The sequence below is a fragment of the Apis cerana genome, linkage group LG1 (assembly GCF_029169275.1).
Source record: "Apis cerana isolate GH-2021 linkage group LG1, AcerK_1.0, whole genome shotgun sequence".
Classification (NCBI taxonomy): Eukaryota; Metazoa; Arthropoda; class Insecta; order Hymenoptera; family Apidae; genus Apis; species Apis cerana.
This window is the reverse complement of record NC_083852.1, coordinates 7,935,927-7,961,351: the sequence shown is the minus strand read 5'-3', so window position 1 is coordinate 7,961,351 and position 25,425 is coordinate 7,935,927. Positions and strand designations below refer to the sequence as shown.

General features: G+C 40.4%; 3 protein-coding genes across 35 annotated transcripts in view; 1 reads left to right on the top strand and 2 right to left on the bottom strand.

Annotated features, from left to right (window-relative positions):
* The window catches only part of LOC107994871 (3-phosphoinositide-dependent protein kinase 1), a 491,030-nt gene extending 486,833 nt beyond the window's left edge, over positions 1 to 4,197 (top strand). For all 8 annotated transcript variants that reach the window (XM_062081837.1, XM_062081856.1, XM_062081881.1 and 5 more), the window contains one exon: positions 85 to 4,197. In XM_062081837.1, the coding sequence (XP_061937821.1) occupies positions 85 to 195 (111 nt within the window). In that variant the 3' untranslated portion in view covers positions 196 to 4,197. The remainder of the gene's footprint in view (positions 1 to 84) is intronic.
* Positions 4,198 to 4,353: 156 nt separating this feature from the next.
* LOC107994706 (aprataxin) lies at positions 4,354 to 5,919 on the bottom strand. 2 transcript variants are annotated; one of them, XM_017051723.3, is made up of 4 exons: positions 5,797 to 5,919; positions 5,073 to 5,381; positions 4,844 to 4,977; positions 4,354 to 4,770 (listed from the first exon to the last, which is right to left on the bottom strand). In XM_017051723.3, exons 2-4 carry the CDS (start codon positions 5,360 to 5,362, stop codon positions 4,604 to 4,606), a joined length of 591 nt encoding a protein of 196 aa, XP_016907212.1. In that variant the 5' UTR covers positions 5,363 to 5,381; positions 5,797 to 5,919; the 3' UTR covers positions 4,354 to 4,603. The 2 variants fall into 2 exon arrangements, with proteins under 2 accessions (XP_016907212.1, XP_061937921.1); XM_062081937.1 differs by having other exon boundaries at positions 5,073 to 5,343; positions 5,422 to 5,879.
* Positions 5,920 to 6,077: 158 nt separating this feature from the next.
* Positions 6,078 to 25,425, bottom strand: part of LOC107994781 (myocardin-like) — a 291,174-nt gene continuing 271,826 nt past the window's right edge. For 13 of the 25 annotated variants that reach the window (XM_062081678.1, XM_062081676.1, XM_062081687.1 and 10 more), the window contains 10 exons: positions 20,325 to 20,390; positions 15,005 to 15,301; positions 14,460 to 14,863; positions 13,802 to 14,089; positions 12,329 to 12,469; positions 11,831 to 12,014; positions 11,461 to 11,760; positions 10,730 to 11,346; positions 10,103 to 10,618; positions 6,078 to 10,001 (listed from right to left, as the gene is read on the bottom strand). In XM_062081678.1, the coding sequence (XP_061937662.1) occupies positions 9,645 to 10,001; positions 10,103 to 10,618; positions 10,730 to 11,346; positions 11,461 to 11,760; positions 11,831 to 12,014; positions 12,329 to 12,469; positions 13,802 to 14,089; positions 14,460 to 14,863; positions 15,005 to 15,301; positions 20,325 to 20,390 (3,170 nt within the window). In that variant the 3' untranslated portion in view covers positions 6,078 to 9,644. The remainder of the gene's footprint in view (positions 10,002 to 10,102; positions 10,619 to 10,729; positions 11,347 to 11,460; positions 11,761 to 11,830; positions 12,015 to 12,328; positions 12,470 to 13,801; positions 14,090 to 14,459; positions 14,864 to 15,004; positions 15,302 to 20,324; positions 20,391 to 25,425) is intronic. The other 12 variants (XM_062081738.1, XM_062081755.1, XM_062081748.1 and 9 more) reach the window with 3 other exon arrangements.

The following is a 25,425-nucleotide window of genomic DNA, read 5'->3' as shown; positions in this document are numbered from 1 at the left end:
TCCCTTTTATCTTTCTTTTTCCTCCTCCCTTCGGATGCATCCTCGTTCTACAGGGACAATTTAATCATTTATATCTCGTTACAGCCAAACAGAACGTATTATCTGGAAGATCCCGAGGGATTCGCATTGGAATGGTGTAGAGCGATAGAGAATATGCGAGTCCATTACTACGGCCTGCAGGAGTCCACCGCTTAAACAGAAGACTGATGAACGGAAATCGTTTCGGATGGAACAGGGCGAATGAACGTTTCACCGATTACGGTAATCACAATGTCCGCGGGATTCGATCGCGGATATATCATTATCCGTTCGTGGCCAGAGGAGGCGTTCGTATAGATGGTTTGTTAGCATTGTAACTCGGCGTTAGGAGGGATTCACATTCTAGGATAGGTTAGCGTTTTTCTAACGCTTTCGAAGCGTTATGTACAGTTTAGGAAAAATTTTCTAGGTAAAAATTTAATGTGTCGGCGGCCCTCTGACCAAGCTCAAGAGGGATACGCCCACGAGAAGAAAAGAAAAAGCGTATCGAAATCGTGCAGTTATCCATCTTTTTTTTTTTTTTCTCCCACTAATTGTATCGTTTTGCTATTTATTGTCGAACTCGGATGAACTTGATAAAAAAGGCTGCACGGCGTCTTTTAGCACATGAATTACACAGGGAATAGCGAAATTTGTAGGCAAGGTTTTTAGCTGTGTATATTCATTCGCACAGCGTTTGAGCGCTGCGAGTGACGTAACGTTCGTGATCGAGGTCGCCTGATCCTTACTTTCGTTATAGAGAAAGGAAAATAAAACTGTTCTTCATCCGCGCGAATTTCGTTTAAATATTCATGATACGTAATCGAAACATCACAATCAAAATTTCAATCGGATTAAGCCGATGCTTCGTAAATATTTAAGAAAAGAAACGAGGAAAAATAGTATATATATATACTGGTTGGACCATAATAGGACGAAGATTAATGATTAGATTATAAGATAGTGAATGAAAATCAGGCGTACATCGATCACACGCGTTTATATCAATAGCAGCGTGTAGCAATTTTGTTCCAAATATAGTCAAAATTAATATAGAAAAATTATGGGCGACTTTTTTTTAGAAAAGAGAGAATCGACAGCAACGCGAGAGAGCATGTAAATTCATAGTTATCTGCTCGCTGTCGATTTATCAACAAATCTAGAATGTCAATTTATATAGTCGAAGTTAATCAAAAAAAAAGAAAAAAAAAAGAAAAAAAAAGAAAAAAAAAAGGAAAAAAAGAAAAAAATGCAGTGGGGACAACATTGCCGCTTTGCAGCTTTAATAAACAGTTTACGTTGCCTGAAAGGGATTCCCGGAATTTTGCGCGTTGTTCCGTTGAATCTCTTGCTCTCTTCATATTACAGTATTCTTCTCGTTATTCGTTACCCCTTTTTTTCTTCTCGATACGTTGTAAATATTAGCGCGATTTCACGAAGAGCAGGCTTCGTAAAGCATATATCAATTGTATACATATAGTTCTATATATTTGTAAGTACAAAGATCGTTGTCCGACCACGGCGTTTTTTCCATTCGTTTCTTAGTTCGATTTATTTTGTCTCCAATCTGGCCCTCGCGGACACGATCGAACAATGTGTGTATAGCCGGGAACTATAGAAGGACAGTGTTTAGAATCTTAATCGGAAGAAATAAATTTTAGTAGTTGTTTAAAAATGGAGGATGAGATGGAAATTAGTATTTGTTGTACAAAAAAAAGAAAAAAAAGAAAAAAAGAAAAGCGGTGGAGATTGGGAAGAATTTTCTCTTCCTGCGGAAGACTTGTGAAACAGGAATGTGACCTTATGAATTAAGTAGATAGGTAATAGAATCTAAAAAAAAAAAAAAGGATAGCTTTAAGAGTAGTACCCCGTATAGATTTGCGAGAATCACACACACGAACACATACACTATCACCACCACACTCGTTGCGTTCAAACTATTGTCGTTGTCATTCTTACTATAATTTTTTTTTCTAGTATTTAGTAAAGCTATTACGATTGTATCGTTAGCGATATTAATTAACTATTTCATCGTATTACAAACGTATAAGTATTTTTTTCCCCTCGTAATTGTCGACGTATATTTAAGTATAAACGATTCTGTTTCTCTTCCTTTCTTTTCTTTTCTTTTCTTTTCTTTTTTTTTTTTTCATTTTTTTTTCTCACGCGCGATCTTTTGTTAATTTATTATTCGCCGTACACGTCCTACGTTTATTTATTTTTTATCGTTTATGTTTCCGCGTTAGATCACACGCCTCGTTTACGCGTAGATCACATACAGACTTAGTACTACTACCGCTGCCACCACTGCGATCATTATTATTAGTGCTATTACTATTACTATTACTGTGTCCATTACTATTGCTATTATATTATCATTGCTGCATACGTAGATACATGTATACGTATGCGTGCGCGTCACGTGTATATGCGTATGCACGTGTTTATAATGCGTTCTGTAACTTATATTATTACTATCCTCTTTAGATGTAATTTTAGATACTTTGTAAATAATACTGCCAATTTATCGCGCATCGACTTCCGAAACGCTATTCGTTCTTTTCGTGCGCGACCAAGTCGTGGCCAAACTGTACGATACAGCTGTATATTATCTATACATAAATATTCTATATACACATATATATTATATATATATATATAAAAAGGTATATATATACACATAGATGCATACAGTTATATAAAATATTTATGAATTGTGAATAGTAGTTAGGGAAATCGTGTATAAACGTTCGTTCGTAGGTTATAGGCCGAATACGCGCTTAGGTTAATACTTTGTTGACGTTACCTTTGCCACGACTCGATCGCGCCATTTCATTATACTACGTTGTACTATAAAGACATCCATATCTCACCATCTCCTCGCGATATTTAGGAGACATAAACAGGGTATTCGGAGAAGGGATTTGACGGAGAGTGGTTTGGTCGTCGTGCCTGCGAAGCTGCACGAGTATGCTCGAAATAATGGTGATTCGTTTACGGATCGGCATTGTCCTTGTGCCCAGTGGCTTTCCAAAATGACCGCTTTTGGCGTGCCACGTACGGTGCTTGCGGGCGAAAACGGGGCGCACAGGCTCGACGATCGTCCATTCTCTCGTCGTTTCTTTCTCTTCAACTAGTGAGAATCGATCGCGAGGAGGTATCCGATAGTTGTTGTCGATAATTTCCTTCTTTCCATTTCCTATCCTTCTTCATCCATGCAGAATAGCGTCTCGGTAGTAGTAGATAAAATGAAGCATCAACGCAGTCTTTCTGTCGAAAACGAAAGCATGCGTCGAGGGCGTTCTCAAAATTTCAGAGGCGTGCGAATATTGCTTTATCAGAAAAGACGCTTCAATCGTTCACGGTCAAGTCCGATATTATAGTTCCTCGATGTCTCGACGAATTGTTTCCTTTTCGAAGAAAGAATGCGTTCGATGTCCTATCATCGATCGAACCGTTTTTAATCGCGGATCGGTGATACGGTGTGCGGCACTTGCGTTTCCATTGTTGTAAACTTTGCAGGTTCTACGTTTTATGCAGACGTTGCAAACTTTCAGATGGAAATGTACATATATTTTTTTTTCCTAAGCGCCGACTCCTATCGAGGGGAAAGGTAGTCGCTTTTATTAAATAGTTTTCCGTCGGTTTTGGAGACTGGTCTTGAGATTCCTAACCTCAAAGGGCGACGCTTACCTCCTTTTTTATTATAGTTCACTTACTCTAGCTGAACTTAACAAAAAATCTCTAGTGTGTTTGTTGAGAGGCGTTCAACGTGAAAGATATAGCTAATTTAATTTATACGCTCAGAAGAGAAAAAAATACTTAAAAAATCAAGAACATATGTATGTAAAAAAAAAAAAAAAAAGAAAGAAAACATTCGAATACACTAATGTAAATCACGCAAGCAATAACAACAAGGCCTTGCGATCATTCAAATGCCTACCGTTTCGGCGTAATAAGGACGGTTCAACTATTAATTGCAGTATTACTAAATGTATACAGACTAAAATACACTTACACGCCAATACAACCTACACAACAATTTACGTATACACACTAAATACTTCACATTGGATAAGAAGACTCTGTAAATAGTTAGCACGTAATTGATATTATAGGCGACAAACCTATTAATATTAACATCAAATTTATTTATAGTAAATTTTCCGAAATATCGTATATATTTGTGTTATTAATCAACACGACCTTTCCTATCCTGATTTTATCATCAATTATAATTATAATTTATTTAATATAATTAATAATTTATAATTTCGAATAGTTTTACTTTTATATTTAAATTATATAAAAGGATTCTAATAAATTTTTGGTAAGTATATACAGAATGGAGTATTTATTTATATTACAATTATTGTACACTGCATACTAGTTACAATATTTAAGATGATATTAATGTTAACCCATGTTGCATAAGAATATTTTTATCATTGAACTGAGATATAACTTAAAGAATTACAGAAAAACACGTCTAGTTATATGAATAATTTATTTCATTTAAATTATTCTGCGTGCTACATTGACGGTAGCGATCCCCTTAATGTGTTAAAATCGAAAGACTTTTTTTTTAAATTTTATCAGATAAATGTATTAACAAATGTCTTTTTAAGTCCGGCATATTTTTTGGAGTGGCTGGACATTTGTGACATTTTAACGGTGTATTCAGATACTGCGCACTTTCTTCAGATTTCAACTTTTTTAATTCACCTTTCTCGCGCAATTGATTACAAATATCTGTAATTTGTAAAAAATAAAATGTTTTTTTAAAAGTGATGTTTTTTTTAAAAAAACATAGAGATATATTTACCTGTTGAATGTAGAAAGAAAGGTGTTGTAAATGAATTCCAATGATATTTGGTCTTTAGACAAGGACTATTAAAATCAGTACTTATTACATGTAAATGTAATCTGTGCATGCTTGGTACAGCATGATATCCAATACTGTATAAAAATAATATAAGTATTATAAGTATATGTAGTATACTTATAATAACTTAATTTTAATGATATTAAATATAAATAATATCTATACATACAGGAATTCAAATTCCTTATGTTCTTTAGTTAAATCTTCAGCAATAGCATGCATATGTAATAATAAATCTTCATTTTCTTTTTTTACATGCCACAATGATGGAATATCTATTTTTGGTATGATTAAATAATGATATTGAGCTTTTGGATATTTGTCTTTAATGACAATTATTTTATCATCTTCTTTTACTTTATATCGAGGATCTTCCATAGAAACGAGTAAGCCCGTTGCCCAATGATGCTTCTTAGGGGCTGTTGCATCACTTGATGTCACTTTTGGTTTGCGTTTCATTGTTATTTTTTGATTGTCACTTTCAACAAATTGTAATTTTTACTATAATATATACTCACACAATGAAACAAATTTTAGGTAATTTGTCCTTTTTAAAAATAGCATAATGCAATACTATAAATAATAAAATACCAAAGTATGGAAGAATATATAATTAATTCAATGTTGTTTTATAATTATATTATAACTTGATTCACTTGACAAAAAAATATAAAGACTTAAAATAATTATCAATCAAAAGTATTTTTTAGTAATTTTATACTAAAATAAATTAGTGTATAAAGATCAAAGAGGTTATGTTTGTGATATGATGTGCATTATAAGATATAATACATTGATAATTATATGAAAATTGATTACGTTTTATTTGGAAAAATATTGTACGCACATAATCACTATACATGTTTATAAATTTTCATGTCTTTTGCACTTACTCGATTTTATTCTACTTTATCTTTCAAAGTGCGAAATAAAGTTACTTCAGTTTGACATTTATGTATAGATCAACTATCATTCGAACTTATTTAATGCGCATGAGTACGCGCATGCGCATTTAGATAGTTTTTAAATTTATATTTATAAAAAAATTCTAGATGCATGTAGTTTTAAAAATAAAAAAATTAAAAAAAATAATTTAAAAATGAATTTAAAATATATCATGATAAGGTAATAACTAACTACGATCGATGTAGAAAGAAATAAATAGCTTAGTGAATAACTTTAAATTTATTTATTTACTCAAATGGAAGGCAATCGATAAATTTGCAACAAATAAAAATAAATAACACTCTCTCTAGCAATAATTACGTGATCGTTACTTAAACGTACATTATTACAATAAATTCATAGATACTTAACAAAACTTATATCTTTTTCTTTTTCGCATGCTCATACAAAATATGTTCGTGTATTGTATGTATGTGTGTTCGCGCGTACGCGTGTTTGTATTACATTATTTTTTTCACTTTCAGTACAATCTCATGTAGCTTGTTATTACAAGTATATGTCACAAAAATCCTATATACAGACGAGTTTCGTCCCGTAGAATTTTTAATCGCTTATTTTTTTTTTTTTGTTGTTTACATATTCATCCAACAATACTCATACGTTCATTATACAAACAAAGACACTTTCACGCGTCTCATGACAGACTATCAGATTCGCACAGCCTGACAAATCAATCAATCGATAGATTTCATGATTCATGATTCGAAGAAAATGAAATAATTACAGGATTGCAATGCTAAGCAACGTTAAAAAAAAAAAAAAAAGAAACAAAAAAGATGAGGGATCGTGCGCCGTATGCTGATCGATGTCATCATATGATGTCGTCCGCTTACTTGTAATCATTTATACGCGACTGAGTTGTTTTATCCTAAATAAATTCATACAAGCAAGCTCATTTCATGGACGACATATCGTCAGCATTTAACGACTCTAATTTTACGTATGATACAATATTTTACAACACGATACAAACATTTATTGTCATGGCAACGGGTGATATAATTATAATGACGAAGCGATACGCGGTGGCAAGGGGATTTTTGGCACGATTTTTTACCCCGATTGTGCACCATGTTCTCTCTTTAATTTTCGTGCACATATTTTTCTATTTGCACGATTTGAACTTAAATGCAGAATTAATAGCGTAATCACAAAGCTATTTCTAATAATATTTAATCAAACAAACAAAATAAATGGTACAAGCTTCGATTTAAATGCATCGATTTTGAATTGACCGCGTAAAGATACGCTAGAGGGCACTGTAAATTCAGTAGTTCAATTATGGCGGGACTGAATGTTACGCTCGAGTTTCGTGCCGAATATTTCTTGTTTTATTAGCTTATTTTTACTTGTGATTACGTTGAATAGTGAATTTCTTAAGTAATTATTTAAAAGATAGTGTTTTCGGGAAATGATTTTCGTTGAAAATGAGAATTATTTTGCAAAATATCGCAAAATAAAAATTACGAGTGATTGCTTGGCTGTTTCTACGAGGAGCATGGTGTCTCGGGGCCTCATGTGATGTTTCTCTATTGCATGTGAACGTTTGGAATGTTGCATATTTTTGCTGCTTCTTTGTGCGATATGGAGTGAACAATGATGGTATGTACTTGCTTGCCAAACTGCCACTTTTGATTAATGAAAATAGGGGATCATTTGAATCGATAAAGCAGTCTTTGCACCGTAAATTTGAATTCATTCATTTGTCCAGCAAACAATTAAATTGACATACTTGCTTTAATAAAAATAATATAAATTAAAATAATTTTGTTGGACTATAATGTAAAAGATTGCTTTGTGATTCAATTGTGACATTTTGAGGAAAATTTAATAGCTCTAAATGGGGTTTCAATTAGCACCATCGCTGATCACATACGCTAAAATCGTTTCGATACACTCACATACACATTTTCACATACATTAATCACGCTAGGTAACATTGCACTCATTACATTCGCTCTTTATTACCGACTTAGGCAGTGCGATCCTTTATCGTTACGTCGGCGTACGAAGCCACTTGGTTCTGCAAAGAATGCCTCAGAAAAATGCAGGACTTTATGCTTTCTATTTTATGTTCATTTATAGTATAATAACACGAAACATAATAGAAAGTTTGTTTATTGTATATAATATTGCCTTATATGATATGATTCAATTATTATAAACATGTGTTATTCCGAATTGGACATAATGCGAAATACAAAGTTAGGTTAGAAACTTCGGTTGATCAATTAAAATTCTGAGACGAATTCTTCTTAACTTTTGCTCAAATATATGGACAAAAGCGCGGCTCGTGGTACGCGTAGCTTCGATCTCTTGCTCGTTTGAAAACATGGAATGTCACAAAAACAACAAAAAAGATTCGTAAAGGGAAACGAAAAAACAGGAGAACCGCACAATACCCTGACATCGGTATATTTTTGTCCGCACCCATTCTGAAAATTTTTATGCGATTATTGATTAAAATATGTATGTGTAACCACTAACATCACATGCTCTGCCTTAGAAAAATTATGTATAGCTGTGCGGGAAAGCCGTCGAACTTTCTTTTTCCTTTTCTTTCTTTTTTTTAATTATTTTTTTTCCTTTTTACTTCTTTCAACGCATGTTTACTTTCGAACTCGGCATACAGCATTGTATTTTATATATATGCATATGTATACGTGTATACATATATACATACATATGTTTATATATATGTATAACCATAAATTATGTATATATATATATATATATATATTCTCGTAAATAATTATCCCAATTATAACATTATAATTGAATACGGTTTTGTTTTGGAGAAATGGGGTTGACAGAAATGAGATTGGATGAGGGAAGCATACGAGAAAAACATATACGCAGCTTTCCCGTTTTCCTGTTTAACACACACGCTATTCGCAGTTATTAAAACTCAAGCAACACACGACTGTAGACTGGATAGTAAAAACTAGCTAAAAACGCTCGTAAGGAAATTCTTTGGAGAATTTTGAAGATATCGTCGTTGTTGTCTTATTTCCATTTGCGGGACGTATCCGCTATTTTGTTTAGTGGTTCGTCCTCGCATATCTTTACCTTCGTTTCTTTCGAATGAACGATCGATCGAGATACGCGATATCGTTTTCCAGTGAAACCGTTTTTTGAGCTCTTGATCGTTATATTGATCTCAAGTAGCAACGATTGCAGAAAATGACATGATTCCAATGCTCGATCGATTCCGTGAAACGAAAGAACGAAAATTCTGTGCATTGGTACTCATACTGACCGAGGAAGACCAAAATATACGTGCATTCTCTACTGACAATTATCTTCTATTATAAAATCCCTTAGAAACGATTGCTTCGTGGTCTTGTTCTCACCCTTGTGCTTTCACGCTACGATCCTCTCGCAATTTTATGCACCTTTTTTTCACGCTTATAAATTACTCACCTAGAATTTCGAACTTCGATTGAAAATAATACAGCTAGTTATTCCTAATTTCTTTTTTTTTTCTCTCGTAAGAAAGTTCTCCGCTTGATAACAAGTAGCATAAGTTTTACGTGTAAGTACAATTCTTTTAACGTTCACGGGAAGTTGCACAGCGCCGAAGTCGCTGGAGAACAATGTCAGAGGCAAGCAACTGCAAAACGGTTCGTAAAAATGCACCAAAAAACAGTCACAGACTAATCACAATATATAGCACTTGGCATTGCCGTTGGATCGTCTTTGTGCTTCGCTGGATCTTTTTTCGTTTCCCGTTGATTTAAGTACACAAGGCCGAGCTCCGAGGAAAAATCTCGGGCTAGGTCGCGAAGTCGACTTTGTCCCAGGTTAAAAGATCGGAAGACATCTTGAAATCAGAGTCCTCCATGTTGAAGAGATCAAACGGATCTTGGCTACTGGCTAACAGCGGATCGTAAATATCCGTGCCGCTCGACAAACTCGTCGGTGGCGTCGGTTGATGATGATTCGCCACTGTCGTGGAAGAAGTTGGAGGAGATTGTGGCATCAATGAATCGAGCCAATCTGGATCATCCATGTCCATGGGCATGTCGCCGATGTCCATCAACTCTTGAGGCGCTTCCATCTTTACACCCAAGTCGCAATCCAATTGACTGAAATCCATCGTGTCTAAGGTCTCGAGATCTAGCTCGAGTTCCTGAAATGTAAACGCAATACATGTATTACCATTTCATCAATGATTCGAACAAGTATCTTGGATTAATTTCGAACAATATCATCCGCGATCGGGCTTGATACCTTAAGGTCTAAATTCGCGTTATCCGACGACGTTACTTCTTGAGGAGGTTGAGGGTCGGGCGACGCTTGCTGATTTGACTGCGGGCTAAGAAGCATCGCGGCGTCCAGCTCACCTTCCGAGTTTAACAGGTCTGTGTTGAACGAGGAGATCTCCTCTTGCTGCTGCAACTGTTGTAACGCGGTTGGCAGCTGTATAGAGAAAGTTGCCAGAGGCAAAGGAGGCGGTGGCGGTGGCGCCGGCGCCGGTGAACTCACGCAATCGCTCTGGGAAACCTCCATCGCGATGGGGCTGATCGGACTGATTGGACTAGCAGCGGCGAAAACCAACGAATGACTTTGACTATCCGCTGGCGCCGTGAATACCAAGTTTTGTTGTAGCTGTCTGTTGGGTGTAGTTGGCGTGGCCGGGTCCTGTGCGGCGCTCGGTGGTAATTCGCCATTCTTGATCAGGATCTCCAGCACGTCATCCACCACTTGACTCTTGATATGACTTTTTTGAACTGGTTCAATTTTTACCTGAAACGGAATAGTGTCGTTTAAGCGAAACTTGAACGAAGGACAAATTCTTCTTCTTCTTCTTCTTCTTCTTTTATATCTAATGCTGTAGAGAGTGGTATCATCGTTCACCTTTAGTAACTTCGCGGCTTCATCGTACTGAGGTGGTGGCGGTTTCCCATCCTCTGCGGTAACGGTTTGTTGCTGCTGTTGTTGGGCTTGTGCCACCAACGCGCTCAACAATGTTCCATTCAATTTCGTAGGTTTGGGTAGATTAAAAACTATCGCAGCAGGTATTTGAACCGTCGCGCTGTTCTTCGTCTGGTTCTTCTTATTGTTAATCGCGGTCAAAGTCGAAGAGTCTAGAATGGCAGTAGTATTATTTGGCTGTGCCTGCAGGAATGCGGCGAGGCTAGCTTTCGCGTTCAGCTGTTGGAACGTAGCGTGTTGTTGTTGCTGCGTCTGCTGCTGCTGTTGTTGTTGACTTTGCTGTTGCTGCTGCTGCTGCTGCTGTTGTTGCTGCTGCTGTTGCTGCTGCAAATGCTGCAACTGTTGCAAATGTAGCGCCAGCTGCTGCTGCTGCATCTTGTTCTGTATATGTTGCTGCAGCACCAGCTTCTCAGCGTGAACTGTAGACGGTTGGGTCTGACGGATCTGCTGAAGTTGCTGTTGAGATTTGTACAATTCACGTTGCAACTCTTCTATCCGTTTCCTTTGCTCTTTGATTATGTCGTCTCCTGAAACACGGACTATATCGTGAAAACACCGACGTGTGTTGCGCTCCGAAAAATTCATTTCTCGAAATGTTATCTCTTGAAAATACAATATTATAATTCATAAGAAATATGATATGTTTGAAGTACCTGGAGGACTGGATGGATCATCGTGCTCGCTGCCATGCGGTGAATCGGTCCGTGGACTATTCGGTTCGTCCTTGACTGCGGAGCCAGGACTCTTGGCATGGGAGCTAGACTCGTCGGACGTCATTGGTCCCGGAGTGTCCATCAATATATGGCCCATATGCGTCACGTGGGGCCCATTCGAGTTAGACGTCGAGTTGCCGCTAGACGATTCCGTGAACGGCTTCAATCTCTCGATCAGCTGCGGCTTCGAGCCAGATACAGGCAAGTTTCGACGTTTCAACTCCACTTTGAGATCACTTACTGCAAGGATAACATTTATCTCGATAATTAATCCTGTCATTCTCCATCCAAACAACGAAGCGATATTCACCTTTCATATCTTCCAACTTGCCCAAAGGCCTCAAAGGTGGTTGTTCAGAGGGATTGTTGGAAGAATTCGAGGGTGCGGGGCTCGGTGCGTTCAAGCTGCTCCCGCTAATGCTACCAGCGTCACTTGCCCCGCTACTGTTCAACGACAATGGCTTTTGCGCTGCCGGTAGAATGATCTGAGGATACTAAACAAGGTAATCGAATTATGCAACGTTCGAATTTTTGCTTAAACATATATATATATATGTATATACATGAAATCAATGTTCGAATTGGGTAACCGGCGTTGGTTGTCTCGTAACTGAAGCTCGATTATAAATTTAGACGTGATAACGTAATTGCTATGCAAATCATGGCGGAGAAAGTAGATACGTGGCGTTAACGAGATATATCCGGTTGAGATTCGTCCACTCGCTTGTTACTAACAGGCGTGGAAAGTGGACGCTTTATAACGACATTTCTAATCCTTCCAATCACTTTCTTTCACTAACGCGTGTACCTTGTGCTGCCATTCGAGCTGCCATTGTAGGAATAACTGCTGCTGCTGAAGAAGAAGCTCGTAGCTGGTCTCGCCGGGTGGTGCCGAGCCGAGACCGGAACTCGTGGACGACACCGAGGTTTTCTGCGCGTTTGGCGGCCCCTGAGAACAATCGTTCAACATCAATCATTATTAATCATCGTTTCGCAAGACAGAACAATCATAAACAACAGAAATCACGAGACGATCTAATTTCGTTTTTCGATATTTCAATCAAACTTCTTCTTTTTCTTCTTCGAGAGAAAGAGAGATTCGAAGTGGGGGCTGATGGACGAAAATGAAGTTACTTAGGTTCGAGAAGGATCGAGAACGTAAGAGAGGGCAAGGAACGGGTGATAAATGATACATCAAGATATTTTCTGCGCCTTCATTTGCACGCCCGTTCCCGGTTCACACCAGCAACGCCACATCCCGAATGTTTCGGGAGTCTTTGGCACCTATCACGAACTTGCCCGGCCCTCTTTTCCTCTTTCTCTCGCTGCCACTACTACCTGGACCCCCTTGGAACACCGCTTCTTCGCCGCTTCTTGGCTTCCTCTCGCTCTTAGGCGCAATTAGCGCTCGAATTACTCAGAGCTAACGAGGTGGGCCTCGGGCTTTGGGCCCTTCGAGAGATCGCGAGAGTTAATCACCCGATACGATCTCCTTCTGCGTTTCGCCCTTTGACTATAGAGAGAGAGAGAGAGAAAGAAAGAGGAGAGAAGAGAGAAAGAAAGAGGAGAGAAGAGAGAGAGGAAGAATCGGTTCCTCGCGGGCTACGGGAGCCGAGATTTACCGACGGTCTGTACCCCTTTTTATTCTGCTTTCATCCCTTCCCCACCGTCCGCTCTTACTCCTTTTTTTTCTTTTTTTTTATTTCTTTTCCTCGGCCATTCCCGTCCGCTTTCTTTTCTCCCGTTTTGTCCTTTTTTTCGCCCCTTACGAATTTCGTGTTTCTCTCGTTTGCTCTTTGTCTAAGGCCCCCCCTACTTCTGTTTTGTCTTTCTCGGTCTTGATCTTTTTATATTCCGTTCCGTTTTTCGTCCCAGTTTCTTTCCTATCTCCTCTAATCGCCGGTACGCTGCGACGATTATTATTTTACTCGAAAATAAAGGTGGAGGTTGGTGGAGATTTAAAATTTTATACCCAGCCCATAAAAATACACGTTACACGTATTTTTACTTTCGCGTACGGCCAAGTTTAAGCAATATATTCGCACCTTGTGCACATAAAAGCTGCGCGTTCACGCCCACCGGTTTTACCCGACAAATATAAACGGAATTATAAAAGAGTGAAAGTATTAAAATGCCTACGGTCGATTCATCCTGTATTCTCTCGCGTATTATACAATGCGCTTCGGATACGTATACATCGATAGTCGAAGAGCGACGAATCCCTCGGTATCAGAGAGGAATATAATGCAACAACGAGGATAGATCGCAACGAGAGACTTACTTTGTACTCGTGAAACTTGATCGTACGTGTCTTCGGTTGACTCTTGGTCTTGGACTTCTTCCTGTTCTTATCCTTGCCGGGCGCGTCGCTCCTCTGACACGTGGAGGCGGCGGCTATGGGGCTCGCCTGAGGCCTGGGGGTGATGGCGGCCGGCGGTGGTGCCGGTGGCGACGCTATCGAGATATTGGAAAGGGGGCTCAGGCTGGATGTGGTCGAGCCCAAGGACATCGGACTCGGCGCCGGCGCCAGTGGAAGGAGGGTCGTCGATGGACCGTTTGTCTGACTCGCCTGTTAACAGAGATCGTTGCTCTTTTTTTCTCCTTTTTTCTTTCTTTTTTCCCTTTTTTTTTTAACTCCCGTCGAATCCTCGATTAATCAGCTCGCATCGGTGCACCGCCAATTTATGAGCAGCGCTTAACGTCCGACGTAAATCTATTTTTGCCCCCTCGCTCCTCCCCTTTACCCTTCGGTGCTTTTTCGAACATCGACATCGTCGTCGAACCGTCCCCTCCCCCGGTTTATTGTCCCCTTAAATGTCTTTCTTTCTGCGGAGAGGGGGAGGGGAGGGGGGGACGGACGTTATCGTCCATCTACATCGGCCGATAAATCAAGCATCCCCGGCCAAAGAGGATTTACGCGGTTCCTCGTCCCGGCTCACCTGCGTGGAAGCATGTTGTTGCTGATTATGCTGGGCCTGTTGATGGGATTGCTGCTGCTGTTGTTGCTGCTGTTGCTGCTGCTGTTGCTGCTGCTGCTGCGAGCCGACCACGGTGTTGCACAGCTCGGCGAAAGTTTGTATCGTCGACTCGTTGGACGCTTGTTGGAACACAGGCGACGTGGACGAGACCACCACGGCACCGCCTGTCGTCGGAATACTGAGGGAGACGGTCACTATCCCAGCCGAGGCAGCCGCCGTTTCCAGAACGTCCGACCGGGACTCCAGCTGGGGCGAGGGCGCGCCTTCCGAGCTCTGGGAGTCATCCTCGAAGGTGATGTAGTGGTCTGGGTGTTGGGGCTTCGTTACTTGGCCCTCGCAAGTGGCCTTGAAGGGAATGTGACCCTCTGTACGGGGGACAGAGGAGAATGAATCGAAACGCGTGGAAAGATACGCTCGAAGAGAAAAAGTGATTAAGCGATGCTCTTTTTTTCACGAGGATCATCTTTGATCAAAGACCGCGGTTGAGTTGCGGTGAGCACGCTCACCTTTGACCGCCCTTTCGATAGGCTCCTCCGTGTGGAGAATATTCTTTTGGATGAGCTCGAGCGGTCCGGGTCGATGACTGAGCTGGTCGTTCAGCTGGTCGGCTAACCTGGCCTTCTTCAGCATCCGTTGCCTCTCGGCCAGGCTTGGATCCACGTGACCCACATCCTCGAGGATATGCTGCCTGACCAACTCCTCCCTGCCTGGTCTCTGCTGGATCTTCGCCTTCAGAAGATCACCGGTTTTCGCCCGTTCCAGTTGCTTCCTCTGCTCGTGGAACGCCGGTGGCGTCTTCAATGCTACGGAAAGGAGAAAAAAAGAAAAAGATATTCGTTACCATTCCTCTACAAACGAACTTTGCAAAATTTACAAGCTCGACTCGGATCAATATCGTTTAAGAAATTTAAGTGGACAGATCATCGAAGAAGTTTTGGAAGCCGGAGCAAGATTCAAATATAGATTCGAAGAGAGAATCGAAATGTTTCGAATCCCAATCCTATCGGACTAAGACTAAGAAATCGGAAACAACACGCGTATCGACGTTTCCTCAGATGAAAATACATATTTAGCAATCTCGCGGGAATTCGTTTACCGTTCTATCGTTCAACTATTTCAAACACCTAAATGTTTAAAATACGGTTTTATCGGAAGTATACCGTTTCGATCGAAAGATTAATTTTAGACCTAGCAACCTTGCGGGCGCCTCGCCGCGAGGAAGCCACTATTTCCAGCCGTGTTAAAAAACACCGTGTGTCGTTCCACCCGCTCTGGAATTAAAAATTCTCAACCGGCCTGCCTCCGTGATTTTTATCTCTCCGCTGGAGACACTTAAATCACGGCCGGATGGCGTATGCGGCCACTTTCATCGAGCTTTCCTCGATGACGCTCGACGGCGAAGGGCGCGATCTAATAAAAGAAACGGATGAGAGAAAGAGAAAAAGAGGGAGCACTTTCGAAGCTTTTAGGACGTGTCCTCCGACGCATGCTGCACGCATCAATTTCCGGGACGATCGCCCTCAAAGGTTTTCGATGTCCCTCTCTCTCCCCCCTCTCTCCGCGAGAGGCGCCATTTTGGTGTCAACGTCAAACGCCTCGAGACGACATTCCTGCACGCCATTAAGTTCCCGGATAAATGATCCTCGAAGCGTTTTCTCTACGCGCACCGCAACTATTTCCGGACGAGGGCAGCTTCATAACACTTCAGAATATAAAAGCTTCGCGCCAGTTACGGTACCAATATTGTACACACGTGGCAATGTGGAAGTTACTCCTGCGATTTTATCCTGGATAAATCTCGCCCAAGATAAATTCCATTCGAATTGCTCTCTTGACGAAAAGCGAAAACGTTTCTCGAAGAAAGTTGCTCGTTCCGCGCTACGATTGTTTATTGACCGTTCTTCCATTTTATTGCCGTTTTTAATCGTCCGTTTAGAGAAAAATAGAAAACAACAATATATATATATATATATATACGAAATACAAATAGTTGTGAATTCGGCAACTTAAGTATCTTTCTTTCATTAATTTATCGATTTATATAATAGTAAAAGTTACATATTATTTGTCCAACGATAGGTGAAATCTTATTATATAGGAGTACAAGCTACAAGTCACTAAGTAAATTCGCTCCCAAGCATTTTCCAATATATGCACGTATAGGTTCATTACGTTTATTAATTGATGTGCATTCGTGTTCTTAAATAAAAATCATGATTCGATGGTATCTCCGTTTATCGTTGTACATACACGATTGAGTTGGCCGCACAATGGTTTGGGCCGAGGCTTGTTAGCTGCACGGAAATCGGTGAACCGCGAATCTGAAACCGCTTGCAAAGATAGGGAATGGGGAATGTAGTCGAGTCTGCGTAGGAAATGCTAAAATTAACCCAACGATTCGAATCAATTAGGCCTTTCCAACATCCCCGAGCAATGGCTCGCGGCTTTTGTCTCACCCACGCGTGTTCCTTAGCGAAACCCGCCGCGGGTTGTATCGCCTCGTATTCGCTCGGGCCAGCTGTGACCCAATTGTCTAGTTTCTCGTCGAGTAAATCACGAGTCGATGGACGTCTATGAGGGAAAAGCAAGAAAAATAAAAAAAGGGGCTTCGAGGGAATGTTTATAAAAGTGAAGCCTGTACACGGTGTTCGGACAAAATAGGTGAAAAATTTGAAGAATAAACTCCAGATCGGCGAAGAGATTTTTTTAAAGGCGTTCGTTCAGAAAATTTTCACGCACGACACGAGTCGATATCGATCCGAGCACTGCTATTAATGCTACAAAATTGATATATAAAAAAATATATAAAAAAATATGTTGTTTATTTTTTAATTTCATAATAAACGAAGCTTTGAATTAACTTTTTGCTTGTCAACGTTCGGAAGTTTCGATGGAATTAAAAAAAAATATTTATTTCTCCTTCCTCCTTTTTTTCGATTAGATTAAAAAAAAAAGGCAAAGGAAATTAAATAAAATTCAAAACATTCGAATTTCGTTCGATAAATTTAATCGTCGCGCGATATACTTTGTTTATATACACGGAGACGATATTCGAGTTTCAAGTGTAAATAATATTTATACGAAATCGAAGGCAATTACGTCCTCGAACGCGCTCGTGTTTTCAATACAAATCGAATCGTTCCATTTGGGTGAAAGCGTCCGCGCCGAGCACATCGTTTCGAGCGCTCCTCTTCTATTTCTTTCGTATTAACTTTAATTGTTATAACGTTATAAAAAATCGTTGTAACGAAACGATTTCTTTGCAATGGTAAAACTTCGGCTTCGATAATTCATCGAGTTACGTGCAAATATATATTTATGAACGACGTTCGAAACAAGATTCTTTTCTTTCATTAAAAAACGATATAATAATTTAAACAGACAAAGAGAGAGACTTGCAAGGAAGTTAATTTTTAACAAATTAAAATTTACAGTAATGTATACATAATATATATATATTTATTTTGGATAAATTTAAAGAATGCTTTTTTTTTTTAGTTCGAGAAATCACGAATTATTTGATCGATGGCGCATAAAAATAAATAAGGATCGTATTTCATGGCAATCGTCTCGTTCCAACTGTCCGCATCCATCAAGTAGAATCTCCTCGAGTAATCGTTGAAACAAAGAGCGAAGATAACCGGCACCCCTAAATCATCCGCGATCGGAGTGGACAGACGGCCAATCGAGATTCCGGATTTACGATCCGCGATCGAACACTCCTAATCGCGATCGTCCTTGCACAACGACTCGAAACAGCGTTTCTTATTACCGCGGCGTTGATTAGCGTTGAATTATTGTCTTAGTGGTGCAGAGAAGAATTTTCGTTGCATACTTTCTTTGGATAAAAATGTTGCTCAATAGTTAGTTAATAAATTTTAAACACTGCGCGCTTTGTGTGAAGAATTGATATAAAAATACGGAATATTGAATGGCGTTTTAGTGCAATCTACTCGCGAATAAAAAGTTTTATTCGAGTCCTGATCGATTGTCAAACGCGAAGGAAAATTCGCACGAATCGCGTGAAACGCTCGATTTAGATTTCACGATTCTCGTTTCTTGTTGTTTCTCAGCGGTTGGTTCATTGGCGAGGATCGCGCGTGGGTGTATTGTATAATATAATAAGGAAAATTTCGTCGATTATGCAACCGTTTCCATAGTGAATCGAACGGCTTCATTGTTTCCATTCTGTTCGCGTAAACAGATATATATTTCGCAATATATATACCTTGAATGGTTAAATTCGTTGGAAAAAATTTTCTTATTTCAAGAAAAAAACGAATGATTCAATTAGGTAATTCTCGATCGATCGTGAAACATCGATTCATAATGATAAAGGGATAATATTTGTAATGACACGATTAAAAATTTACAAAATTTTTTGAATATTATCTGTTATTATTGTCTTTGATCCGTAGAATCGTACAATATATTTTTACATCGTGTTTGATAGTCTTTGCAAAACGTTTAAAATAATTTTTAAATTATTGTTGTTACAAATGAATCGAGGTTCGATAAATAATTTTTACACTTTTCGAATTGTCTTGTAATATTACGTTTCATCGCGCGTCGAACACCGTACATCAATTCTTAACCTTCCCATAAATATTTAACCGCGATATTGTTTAAAAAAAAATCACAAGAGAGAGGCTATCATTAGTTTCAAGCGTTAAAATTAGTGTTCTTTATTCCGGTAAAATTAGCATGGTATTGCAACGCTAACCGAAGAAATTAATCGCGGCACGTAAACAGATTTACAACAGTCATTGCGAGCCGTTTCCCCGAAAAAACCATTACCCGTTACCACGCGCGATATCTTCGACTCCTGGAAGCTGTAAATGAGTAAATCCCGCGGAACGAAATTGCACATGATGGCTCGCATGAACGCCACTCGAAACGGAGGGTATCGGCCGTCGTATTTTCTACCCACCTCGCGATAAACAGGGTGATGCATATTTCGTGATGCGTGGAATTTCGCGATTACGCCGCCAATTAAGTTTGTCCCGTGCCTGGTTATATACCCGGTGCAATTTGTATTATATATAAATATTTAAAAAATGGATAAAGCCGCCTTCGAATAAAATCGATTCGTTCAGAATTCTCTGCCTCGTTTTTATCATCATAAACTTTACTCGAGCTATGACAATGCGGTTGAAACAAATTCTCCGATCGAGTCGGATCTCTGATAATTCTAACGTTCGGCGACCGACCAGTTTCTTACCGGTTGAAGCCGCTGGTATCAACGATTTCTTGGGAAGGAACGAGATATCGTCAGAAAAGATCGGACGAGGCATTAGCTGGCAATTGATCACCGTACGTCAATTTAAGGTACTTTAGGAAGTCGCTCGTGTCCCAGTTACTTCCTTTTACGAGGTTGGCCGAGCCATCACGGGCAATCGCGTGGTAATTAAGTTGTAAGTGGATTAATCGGCCGTTACCAAGGGGAGGAAAAACGCGACACGTTGACGAACTTGTTAAATCTAACTCGAATGCCCTCCTCTCTCGTTTGCCGGCCAAATAAATTTGTTCGATCGTATATATATATATATATAGAGAGAGAGAGAAATCGTTTCCCTTTGCCTCTCTCGCTAAATACCCGTTAAATACCATAATAACCATCGGTATACCAATGACGAACTCTCCTCGACTTTTTTGCCCACAGTTTTATTGCGGCTGCTACTATCTAATCCTAATTGAATTTACTCTCCGAGAACCGCTGGAAACCGCGTCACGTCCTTATACCCGCTTTATCCATTCGAAAAGAACCGGCGAATTGGAATAAAAAAGTAATCGAAAATTTTCATTTACGGGCCGGTATCTACTTACATGGCATGATCCCTTGCGCAACCAGCTGATTGATGGGTCGCCTCAGCGTAAGCTTCACCTTCAGCGCTGCAACAGAGAGAACAACAATTGTCTTTTATTAATCCTCCCTCTTTTTCTCGCCGATAGATCTGTTCCACGATCTCGTATATTCCCCCTCGATTCGATGCTTATCTCGTGCAATCCATTCCCTTAACCGTTCGATTAACCCATCTCTTTCGAGCAAACCCAACTCCACGAAACATTCGTGTGATATATACACAGGTGCAAATATTTAAGCAAATATCGAAAATGTTAAAAAAGAAAATTCTCAGAATAAAATACTTTACATCATTTTCAATCGTGTGTAACAACAAGTACTCGTAGTATTTTTATCCTGCGAAACATTCCTTTGTTTTTTTCTTACGAAACCCGGTTATTTATATCGAGATTACGCCTCCTATGGAACAGCCGCGTAATTTCACCATTCCTCGTAAAAAATCGGATGATCAAAGTCGATCGGTGATGGCCATTTCTCGGTAGCCAATATTTTCTTTCTCGTCTAAGCTGTTCCATATGGCGTGCGGGTCGGAAGGGAGAAAAAGCACGGATTCCCTTCCCGACCGCCAGTCGGTTAATTGGACCACCAAAATACGCGTCGTGCTTTTCCGCTCTTGCTTTCTTCAATTCGGCCGCTAATTTTAACCCCCTCCATCTCGAGTATTAATTAAAGAGGGTCGCCTATGCGGCATAAATTTGGTTTTTTCTCGTATTTTCTTCTCATCCATCCCGTTCGACGCGAGGTGGATCTCCTCCGCGATATTACGGGACGCCTTCTACACTGGTCTGACCACGCCAACCGGATGCCACCACGTGTAACGGGATTTGCGTACCGTATTGTCGGTGTAACGTTGTTTTTCATGCGGAGACAGCTACCTGTATTTCACGAACGGCTACCTGAAAAGCCGATCCTCGTGTTGCGCGGATAGGGTAGGGTTAGGGGTCAAGTGTCAGATTCTGTGAGCTTCTCTCGTTTGCAATGGGGTGTTGAGTGTGTAAGATAAAAGTCGTAATGGCGGTCGTAAACTCGAGGGATTTTTGGCTTAACCTTTTCTTTCGTAGTTTATTTTATCATTGTACAAATATATATATATACAATAATCGATCGATCTCGCAAAGCTGAAATCTTTCTCAACTCGTTCATCACCATGGTTTTAAATATTTCAGCGGCTTATAACAGAATCCTTTACCTTTCTTTTTCGCAAGAAGCTTCTGATAAAATCCATCGAAAGAAATTCATTCACGAGTGGTCGAAAGTTAAGACATCTTATTATAAAAATGTAACATATATCTTCTATTAAAAAGAGATCCATTTGCACGTTTGCAGACATGATCCGCGAGATTCTCGAAAAGAGTTGGGCGACGATTCGGCTAATTAAAGGACGATGACGGTGGGTCGTGATTTGGAAGGGGGATCCGTTCGCGGATCAAAGGTCGACGAGGGGCACGAAGAGGGCGAGCGAGCGTGGCGTGGATCGCGGGCCTGGCTACAACAAATTAACACACAAAGGGCCCCCGGTTATAAATACGCGGAGGACGCGCGGGTCGGATTGCATAAATTGGCGGCGTAAGAGGAAGAAAACAGCGGCCCGCATGGGGCCCGCGCGCGATCTGAATTCAAAGCAGGGCCCGTGTGTGTGGGTGTGTGTGCGTTTGTTATAGAAAAATGTCTCTCCCCTCTCGGTTTATTAGTCTGCCCGCCCCAAAAGGATCAGCGTTGATCTCCTCCCTTGGTCGGGTCAGATTTTTTCCCCCCTCCTTCCTTTGAATACGTTTCGAACAATCGATTCATCCGCGAATAATCGATCGTTTTCCTAATCGTTCTTATTCCCCTTTCTCGTGCTAAGTTTTGAAACAAAGTTTTGTCAACCGCTTTTGAGAAGCGTTTCCTAAAAAAGATGTCCATATTATTATACAAGTGCACTTTTCAATGAGAAAATCGGGAAACGAATCGACGATTTGGCAAAAAAGTAGGGTGGAATTTTTTTCTCTAGAAAATTGCAATTTTATTACAGGCAAAGAAACGAACTAAATCAAACTTTAAGCAGGAAACATTATCCGCTTTTGGTATTTCTGTTTATCTACCGAGAATCTTTTAACCATATGCTCTCGCTTATTAATCGATCAACAGCGGATCCACATAGGCCCGTGGAAATTTATGGCGCTGAAAGGCAATTAAGGGGTGAGGACGGTGGTCAAGGAGAAAAAAATTCGATAATCCTAACGAGCATTCCTCGCCGTATCCTCCGCTATCGATCCTGACAATCACGCGTGGAACGCGCGTAACTATGCGCGAGATTGCATATTTCTCCCCCGGTGGCGGAGAAATTCGCGAATCCATTGCTCGAAATCTGCCATCCTTGGGAAACTCGGTCGAAAAATTGTCTGTCGTGATCGAAATATTTTTCCTCGAGTAAAATTGGAAATTTATAGAAACAGTTTTGATTTACCCTTTAATATACAGTAGGGGACAGTGGAATACGTTTCAAATCGCGTGTAAAAATATCCCATTGCGCGATCGACGTTCACAAGCTAACATTATTATTTCAATTGCCCGATCCAATAAGATTGTTTATTTTGGAGATCAAATCTCTAGTTACTGTCTCTAGCTGTACGAAACACGCGAGAATATCGCTATAAATAATTGTATCGGCGAATGAAAAAAGATATACGGAGGAATAACGAGGAACTGGGACGTGCCTGAAGGTATCATGGTCCACAGAAGACAAATGGTAACGACCAAAACGGCTACTAGACGCAAGTGCCAAAATACACAGCGCCAAATACTGAGCCAACGTTTCTTGTATCGTTATACGGACACAGTTGTTTCTAATTCGGTATCGCGTTTCATCTTCTTCTTCGCCCCGTGGACCCTCGATGAGATAAACCCGAAGAATTATTAACCCGTTTTCGCCGAGAATCGCAAGAGTTTATCATCCTATATATATATATCCTCTTTTCCAAAATCACTCTTATCTTCCAATCAATTGCAGATAAGATCATGCTAAATAATAAATATGCGAATTGCCCTTCTTTTGTAAAATTTTGATAAAGAATATCCTTAACCACATTCGTAAATATCCGCATCATCGATCAACAAATACATAAATTTCGAAGAGAGAGTATTTGTAAAACGGAGAAGAGTGGAAAGAAGAGACCACACCCTCGAGGGGCACGCACAGGCCGATGATGTACAGTGATCGAAAGTCAGAGATCGCGATTCCGTGCGCGGAGATGGACGTTAACGAGCGGAGGATGGACGAGGCGGAGGTGGACGAGGCTCGCGGACGATATTCCGAACGGAGCGAAGGACGGTGCACGTGCATAGTTGTCCCATGTACCCGGTGGGCCGACAGCTCGCGACTCGCCGGCTCGTGGCACCGGCTGTCAGGGTGGCACGCGGATTCCAGCCATGTTTCGCATTTCTCGGAGATTTCGCCGTTGTTCCCCCTCCTCCCTCGTCGCGACGAGGAATGGGCGCTAGGCGTTAATCGAGGCCCGCTCTCAAACGCCATCGCGCCACTTTCCGGAACGAAAGATTCCTGAAGAAATGACCGGTCGATTGTTTTGGCCGGATGCCAGTAGAATTTCAGTTGCTCTTCCGTCTCGGTTAACATCTTTCGGTTTAATTATCTCGGTTAATTATTTTCTCAAAATCGGTAAGGATATATTGTGCGTCGAGATGTTTATTTATTTAATATCGTATTCGAAATATGGATAAACTTAATGATTAATTTCGCGTGAAAGCGTTTGTAATCGATGAACGTACGAAGGGAGGCGCGATATTTACAATTTAAATTTCAAGATCATAGATTATATTTGCGCAAATACGAAAGCGAGAAAGCCGAGGATTCGTTCGTTTTTCCAGAATTTCACACCGAGGATGCCGGAGATACCAGAGAGGATGCAGGCCCGCGGTGTTAATTGCGCGGTTCACGGGGTTCGAGCTTCAACTTACGGCAGCTACACTCCATAAGCATTTACGCAATGCATAGAATGCAAATTCGCTTGGTGCATTCCTGCCAAATGAATCCGACCGAATTGCTCACTGCCGCCACCTTCGAAGGTGATCGTTCCGGTCACTGTATGCCGCTTCATTGTTCGTGAACGCAACGACAATACTTTCTAGTTCTTAATTACTGCACTCTATTTTTAAAATATTGCAGGAAAAGCTGGTTTCTTTGAAGGAATACCTTTGTTCCATAAGATGCGTGGCAAACAGTCGATCAAAACTTGAGATAACGACGAATAATTTCATCACTGGTCAAAGAAAGATCCAAGATCATTCAACGAAGAAACAACTCTTTGACTCTTAAACTCATCGTTTAACTATTCGTCGATGTCTTTCAATTTGTTACAAATTGTCAAAAAATCAGGAAATTTTCAAAACTTGCACATCACATTTAAAACTACGACTTCCAACACTTCACTTCCAAATATAAAATTGATTTCCCGGCTTATCCGACCACGTCAATCATCGAGCAATCAAACTGAATGACTGGGGGTCCCGATCGAGCCCCAATTTTTTGAAATTGAAAACGCTCGAGACGACGTTCCATGAAAGTTGGCGAGGCCTGGTGGAGCGGCGCCGCCAAATACGTGGCCACGAACGAGGGAGAAAGATTATGATCATTAAGCGCGTCATTACCGGACGTAAATTAGAGTGGTTAAGAGTAATTACGCGGCAGCGAGAGAACCGGCCGGAGCACACGCTTGCTGACACAGCTGTCGATCGAAGTTAAACCTTCTGCCGGGGGAATTAATTCGTGCTGTCGCATAAACTGTTGCACCCGTTGAAATTCAATGCCCACGGGGCTCGTACGTTCTTGCGTGAAAGGGGCGCCTTGCGATCGCCCTCGGGGTTTGCACGAATCGAATACCCGTTTGAAAGATCGCTGGCAAACGAGCTTTATTATATATTTATACGCTTAACTTGATTCCTCGTCACTTCGTTCATTAATCGTCCGTTTCTCTCCCCGTTATTCGGCCACGAATGTCGGTTTTTCCTTTTTTTTCTTTTTTTTCGATTCCGATCAGATAGACGATATTAAGTGGGCCGTATATT

Excerpts from the sequence above, each read along its gene's own strand:
- LOC107994706 (XM_062081937.1), bottom strand. The coding sequence starts at position 5,467 with ATGCTATTTTTAAAAAGGACAAATTACCTAAAATTTGTTTCATTGT. Across the intron at positions 5,344-5,421 it reads CCTAAAATTTGTTTCATTGT|TGACATCAAGTGATGCAACA; the intron begins GTGAGTATATAT and ends GCAAACCAAAAG. Across the intron at positions 4,771-4,843 it reads TTTCTTTCTACATTCAACAG|ATATTTGTAATCAATTGCGC; the intron begins GTAAATATATCT and ends TACAAATTACAG.